General features: G+C 32.9%; 1 protein-coding gene across 1 annotated transcript; it reads right to left on the bottom strand.

The window, feature by feature from the left end:
- Positions 1-4,547: 4,547 nt before the first annotated feature.
- Positions 4,548-7,336, bottom strand: LOC110786982 (UPF0481 protein At3g47200). The gene is made up of 2 exons (XM_021991567.2): positions 6,446-7,336; positions 4,548-5,328 (listed from the first exon to the last, which is right to left on the bottom strand). The coding sequence occupies exons 1-2, from the start codon at positions 7,211-7,213 to the stop codon at positions 4,675-4,677; spliced, it is 1,422 nt and encodes a 473-aa protein (XP_021847259.2). The 5' UTR covers positions 7,214-7,336; the 3' UTR covers positions 4,548-4,674.
- Positions 7,337-7,649: the final 313 nt, after the last annotated feature.

Raw genomic sequence — 7,649 nt, 5'->3', positions numbered from 1 at the left:
CAAATAGGATAGTAAATATGGTATGCGTACCATTAATTTGAATGTAAATATGGTCTAATGCACCATAGTTTTTATTTAAATATGGTATGCGTACCATAAATATGTTGTAATTAGTTTAATTATTGCAAAGTCCTATTTGAAGAAAATGACGCCTCCCGTGGTGAAATTCAAGACGGAGTTTCCAATCCATTTTCAAAGACGGAGTTTGAAGTTGAAGCTTCAAGATGAAGTCGGGCCATACTAGATCTGGTTTAAATCCTATGCATGTTTTAAGATATTTATTGCGTTAAATATGTCTTGATATTATGCATGAGATTGTGGCTTGCTTATGTTGCATGATTAAGGATTTTAGTTCACTTAAAATCTAACCAACATAGTAATAGCCCTAAGTTCCAAACTTTAAAATTGAGTTAAAAAGTGCCATTCCAAAATAACACTTACTTGGATAACCTTTACATCAATCTAGTAATAGTTTTCCGCCATAGCGAGGTGTTACTTATTGATTTTAAAGGGGTGAGGTACACATTGTTTGTGGGTACTTTTTTGGATTGATAAATGATAGTTTTCCGCTAAAGCGAGGTGTTACTTATTGATTTTAATGGGGTAAGGTACACATTGTTTGTGAGTACTTTTTTGGATTGATAAGTGATAGTTTTCCGCCATATCGAGGAGTCACTTCTTGATCGTAGGTACACATTAGTGTGAGTACAAGTTTATTTTGGTTGAACTCAACGATATAAGTAAGGAGTCCTTTTATGTCATGGCAAATGGGATAGGTTTTCCTAATAAGTTCTTAGATGTACCTATCAACCAAGAGTAGTTTCTAGTCTATTAGCAACGAATTTGCTTACAACATAAATTTTTTGAGAATTAAGTCAAATCGTGTTTTAATTTTCAATGATTTTGGGTCTTAGATTCATTTTATTCACACCTGCAGGAACTAAATATTTCGAATAAAATGCCAATGACTTGTTTAAATTGCATGATTGCTTTAATTTTCAAGTTATTACTCATGATAAATGTTTAGACTTTGCATGTTTCATTGTATGTTTTAGTTATTGTTTATAATTAAATATCTTCCACTGCAATAAATTATTTTTTAAAGGTCACAGTAAATTTCCTCGATTGGTAGTGAATCCAAGAACGATTCACGGAAATGAGAGAAAATGAGGAATTTAAAATGTATGTTTCTTATAGAAACTTTTATGGTTGTTTTCGACTAACAAAGTCGAATGGAAAACCAATTGGTTCTTGTGGATTCAAAATACAATATAGTTTTGAGATCATAAAGCATTGAGTTTAACACTTAACTTTACCAATGGCTAACAACTTAATATCTTTGTCCATTTGATTCTCGAATGAGTCTAGCCCCTAGACATTCGAATAGAACGATGCTTAGAGAACTTTAGAAGCTTCTGATTAGATCATCCAGTTGAAACAAAATATTCAACATAAATAAAATGGTAAAAAAAATTTTGGAGTGACATTGGACATGTCTAACAAAGTATAAAAGTCGACACTAGAGAAGTCAATTCTTAAAGAAAGGGTACAATAACTAAGAAAAACAAGGAACAAGTGAAAGGAATTTACCATTCCGTTTCTACCTAAAAGTTAATGTTTAAAGAAAAGTGACCTAGCAATCAAACTTCCTTGGTATCATATACCGCTTGAGGTACTTACTTCAGTAATAACTCAAACAATAGAAGCTAGGCTACACTAATGACCTACAATTGGGAAATGAAGCATGACATTGCTACATTAATTGTAGGGTCATATAGTTTGTTTTAATTCCTTTCAAGGATGGAACTTAATGGTTATTTTGTTCCATAATCGGCATACCTAAATATCTGCTTCAAACACATAAAGACTCACATTCAAGAAAAACAAAAAACAATGTTTGTTTGTTTAATTGAATGAAATGGTCATTTTCGAGTTGAGTCATGTATGCTTGATTAAAACAAACAACTCTTTGAAAACTTTACTAGGTTCTAATAAAACTCTTGATTTGAGTTCCACTAAATCTTTGGCATTGTTTCTTAGACCATATCAACAAAGTAACATTCAAAAGTTCTATTTTTATGGGCTTTTGAAAGCTGATTGATTTCTAGATCATTCAAGACAAGCGAGTCTTACTTGTTGAAAGTAACAAAAGAAATTAGCTATTGTTAGAACTCATAGACAATAGAGTTCAAAGCTAAAGAAAGATTTTATGACTTAATTATTTCACCTGGATTTGAGTTGATATGGGTTTATTTAATCAATGTGATATAAGGTTGAATCTGTTTGGCTAGTTCAAAGATTCAGAAGTATAAAATCAACTTGGCAAGAAATCATAAAGATCTAGGTTAGATCATGACGATGATTACTTAATTAAGACCAAAAATGATAATCAATGATTGTGTGTTGTAATTTCACGATCTAGATCCATAAGATATGGTATGTCTAATTTGGAATGATCGAAGTCAACTGGTACTTGATTCGATCAATGATGAATCATAAAGAATTTTCCTATAATTTCTAAACAAAATGCTCAACTACCACCAAACTAAACCAAATTCGTCAAAGCTATTGAAAGGTAATTTCAGAATACTTTTTCAATTATATATATCTAGGAGTTCCTAAACTCAGTGGGAGCTTAGTGTTTGTTATCCAACAAACTAAGGCTCAAGTATAGATATATGTTTCATTGTGATTTATTCAAATGAGACAACCATGAATTTTGAGAACATGATGTTTGTTTGCTCGAAATAGTGTCCTTTTGGAGATTCGTTTCCAAAATGACAAGTGGGAGAAAATAGACCTTGAAAGTATTCGAGGCGAACAACAAACATAAACGGACGTTCCGTACGTTCCAGAGGCTTTTCGAAGTTCTTCACAAAATCTGAACACATATTCTTTAAGGTTTTTATAAGTGGCTTTAAAGAATACGAGGATTGCCAAAAATGTATCGTATGTCTTTAGGCATGACGAACATATACCAGTCTCTACTGTTCTAAGTAAAGATCAACTAGATTGAGATCAAGAAAAACATGTGGTACAATACATAGGAATAGTTATTGATTCAAGGAAATAAAGATTTGCTAAATATCAATGCTACACGCATAAACACTGGCAAATGATCAAGCAAGATCCCCTTGGAGTTAACCATTGGCAAGGACGAACTATAGAGCATCGTGTTTTAAAATGACAACATGGGTTGAAGACCATGAGTTGTTGCTCGGGAAATTAAATATCAATTTGTATGTTCTAAGATATAGCTGGAGAGTATTCCACATATGCGTGAACTGCTTGGATAAGCAAATCCAAACAAAGCATCACTAGCAATCTATACAGTTGAATTAAAGTACTTATTGCCTAAGAAGCAATAAAATAGAGTTATTTATGTTAAAGAGTTTTTCACTGAACTTGGGTGGATCACATGTCTGCTGACTTGATGGTTCTTCATTGCAAAATGCGTAGAACCACTATTGAAGCAAGAAAGACTAGATCACAAAATAAACATACTCAAAAGAACTTATCATCCTATCTCGAAATACATACTTGATGGTTCCATTAATTGTTTTAAAGATGGGTTAGAGGCTCATGGTTGTAAAACAATGGGGTTGATCAACATTTATCATATACGAACTGTATTTTCATATTCCATTTAATCTTGGTTTAGTATTAAATGATGAGTCATTTAAATTTGAAAATATATATTCAAGATAGACTGTCAGGTCCAGTCTTATGACTAAGAAATGTCTATCAAGTGAACTTGAATATCAAAAATTGAAAATGGATTACAGTCTGTAGCAGAAGAAAGATGTAGAAAGATCCCTATGAATGCAAAATAGGCTCGTGCTAATCTTTGTTATGACGAAGAATTAAGGCCATCCCTATGAATGCAAAATAGGCTCGTGCTAAGCTTTGATAAGAAATACATAATCATATTAATAATTCAACTACAAGCACATCCAATCCCAATGCACAATTAGTCCAACCAAGTAGGCTAATTCCAATTGAAACATAAAAGGTGGTCAACATACTTAAACCAATCGTTCTATTCTCAATGTATCTATGTAACGTATTTCCCTACAAAAACTCACCATAACAATGTGTATACTTTTTTTTTCACGTGCACCTAATAATTTGTAGAGTTTAAGCATCAAGTCATATAGTATTAAAACTTCATGGTTTATCGGAAAAAATTAATGTCAACACATAATATAAAATTCTCCACGAAACATTTACTAAGATCATGAGCTTGAGCGTGACACTGATCATGAGTTTGAGCCGACCTTCTAGATTAGTCTTGTCGATAGTTTATACTTCCTCCGATTTTTAATACTCGCAACGTTTGGATTTTTAACGCTATTCACATATTATACTTTGACTATTGTTGTTGATTTATATGTAAGATAAAATATAGTGTTGTGAGATTTTGTTAGATTCGTCTCAATGTGTATTTTCAAAATATCAACTTTTTACAATTGTTCATTAAAGAGATTTAAAGATATTAATAATCAAAATTGTGCATTGACATGCGTGAAAATGACAAACGTTACGAGTAAAAATGAACGGAGGAAATAAATGATTCATATACTAATGTTACATGTATCCAATAAACTAAGACTATATTGTACGAGAAAAATAACGTGGAGACACACTATTACTTGGTAGTAAGTACATACTTGACTAATTTCCTGGCTTGTAGTATGGATAAACAGTATACAACGTTTGCAAAATTGTGAGAAACAGCAAAACAAAGGCAGCAACGACGGATATGAAGGACCAAGGGGTGTTGAAATAAGTGTATTTCAAAGTTGCCCAATAAACATGGCAATCATTTTGATGATATGTGTTAATATCATTAAACAAGTTAGCCAAATAACATTGATCAATATCAAATGCTACATCCTTACCCAAATTGTTGATAAATGTAGCAATTTCAGCTTCTGTTCCAAAATAATTCTCAAGAATGTTCTTGTCACAAAGGTACTCTACATCCTTAGCAGAGTTAACAAGGGAATCCAAGAACGTTGCGTATGTAGTAAAGTATGTAGAGTGACCGTTGTGGCATTGCTCGTACGTTACACAATTCGCTAACAACGAGCTCATGAAATCGTCCATTGTTACCTTTGGCATTTCTATCACACCACGTTTGAATTTTACTGCTAAGAATGTTTCTGATTTTCCGGGTCTAAGATGGATTCCTGCTTGTCGGAGCTTTGAAACTGAATGAATCACATGTTGTGGAGCACTGTTTTCTTTTGAAGGGTCTTCTGGGTCTAACTCTCGTGTGATGAAGCTAGATCGTAACAGATCTAATAAGTGTTTGGGTTTTAGATCCTACCATACCAAAACAATTTACATCAGTTATGCTAATTTGGTGATATATCATCCTTTTCTTCGTTAATTATTACGAAGTACTACTTTGTACTACTTGTAAATTTAGGTCAAATAATTAGGCTATGTTTAACAACATTAATTGAAATACAGTTGAACTAATAAGCTAATCGAAATTGAAAAACGTAATGTATAAAACTGATAAGATATCTGATTGAATGAGTGGTTTAGCATACATTTGGTGAAAAGTTAGACTTTTGAAGACGAAGAATTAAAAGATACTCCCTCTGTTTCTAAATGTTTTTCCCATTTAGAATTTGGATACTATTCACAATGGAAAAGAATCTCTTGAATTATTACCAATGTATAAGGAAAAATATAATCTTGTGGTATCTTGTTTGATTCGTCTCAATAAGTACTTCGACAATATGAGAATTTTATAATTTTTAATAACATGTAATTAGAGATATTAACGATGTAAAACACGCATTGGTAAATGTGACAAAGTGAAATGGGAAAAACATTTAGGAAAAGAGGGAGTAAAAATGAAAACTCATGCCTAAAACTTGCAATTGTAGATAGACAAATTCATATAAACTAACGATTTGAGACCACATATTATTAAACAAAGATTAAAGTTATAGAAATGTTAAAAGTTTAGTGATCCGATCGCATTTAATGTTATACAAAGTAGATATAAACTTGACAACCGGGAGCTGAGCAACAACTTGCATTTACCTATTGATGAAAAATTAAAAGATAAAAGGTTAATTGATCTTCAACAACAGTGAAACTAGATAATAGTAAGTCATTATCTAGTTATTTTAAGTAAGTTTTTGGTCCCCTTACTAGTTACTATACGCCGGGACCCCATAATCAAAGCACTATCAATTTAGTTCATTAATTATCACTGCCCACATAATAATTCTATAACCAATCTCGAATCCTCTATCCAATAATTCTGATATTGGGTCGCAGCACCGACAGTGAAACTAGATAATAATTTGTTATTTTTGCTACAAGATTCAATTATAATCTCACCTAATAATAAAAATAAAAATAAAAATAAAAATAAAAATAAAAATAAAAAATAAAAATAAAAATAAAAATAAAATCTAACCTTAAACTTGGAGATAATCTTTTCGGGGCGCTGAATGGTAAAATTGAAGAAGCCCAATGAAAGTGTGGCAAGAGTAAAATCTCCAATTTGTTGTTTATCGTCGCAAGTAAAATCATACAAAGACTGCAAGAAAAAGAAAGGAATTTGATTCTCCAACAAATGTAAATCCCTTAAAAGCGCCGGAAATATCCAAGACATAGAAGCGATAGGATCATCCTCTTCAAACATTACTAATTTAGAAACTTTCCTAAACAACTCAATAATAAAACATCCATCAACAACTAACATCTCAAGTAAGTGTTGGTCCTCAAAAGTGATTACTTCAGAGTAACACTCTCGTGCGGTGCCAACAAGAGGTGCGACCGCATTGAAGAGTGCAGGAAGAGCGAGTTTGGTTCGAGTTAGGAGTTGACCAAGGTAATGATACTTGTGCTCCTCCATCATTTGGACATTTTGTTGGTCATGGTGGAATGGTCCTATTGAGATTATTTGTGGTTGATAGAGTTTTCCGTTAACGTCGTTGAAACTCTTTGGGACTTTGAAGATGGAGCAAGTTGCTCGACCGGCTGCCTTGCTTAGGATTTTTGGTGGTGTGTTGATTTTTTGTTGGATGGCTGCTAAGCGGTTGTTGTCAATGGTTACCATGTTGATGATATGGTTGGTGGGGGTTTGGGTTGGGCTAGGTGAGTTGCTATCCATTGAGTAGTATTGTAATGTTCCATGGCGAGTTTGGTTTGGGCTAGGTGAGTAAGAGTTGCTGCTATCCATGGAGTAGTATTGTAATGTTTCTTATTGAAGATGAGTGTTTAATTTTGTTTTCTATGATTAGGAATAGTCACTTATGTTTGTTCAATTATTAATCACACACCTCATTTTTTGTAGCTCTATTTTCTTCTTATATGATGACTTTTCAATGAGAGTTATTGTGAGAATGGGCTTGGAAGACTAATTGGGTCTGCCCACCTAGACCAATTAGGGACTTTAGCCTTTAATTTAGGGCACAACTTGGGCTGTCAACTCGGTTAATCTGATCGGTTTTAGATCTGTTAAAAATGGTTTGGGGCACGTCGAAATCAGTTAATGTGGATCAATATTTCTATTTGGGTCATTTCAGATCGTTCGGATAACGTTTGTTCGGATGAAGTCAGGTCATAGATTATTTTGTATTGAACTCGGTTTCGATTCACATAACATTGGGTCGGGT

This window comes from Spinacia oleracea, chromosome 5 (assembly GCF_020520425.1).
Source record: "Spinacia oleracea cultivar Varoflay chromosome 5, BTI_SOV_V1, whole genome shotgun sequence".
Classification (NCBI taxonomy): domain Eukaryota; kingdom Viridiplantae; phylum Streptophyta; class Magnoliopsida; order Caryophyllales; family Amaranthaceae; genus Spinacia; species Spinacia oleracea.
The sequence above is the reverse complement of the archived record's forward strand: the minus strand, read 5'-3'. Positions and strand labels throughout refer to the sequence as shown.

Coding starts and splice junctions, on each gene's coding strand:
- LOC110786982 (XM_021991567.2), bottom strand. CDS start 7,213: ATGGATAGCAGCAACTCTTACTCACCTAGCCCAAACCAAACTCGCCAT. Junction 5,329..6,445: donor AGATTATCTCCAAGTTTAAG/GTTAGATTTTAT, acceptor TTGGTATGGTAG/GATCTAAAACCCAAACACTT.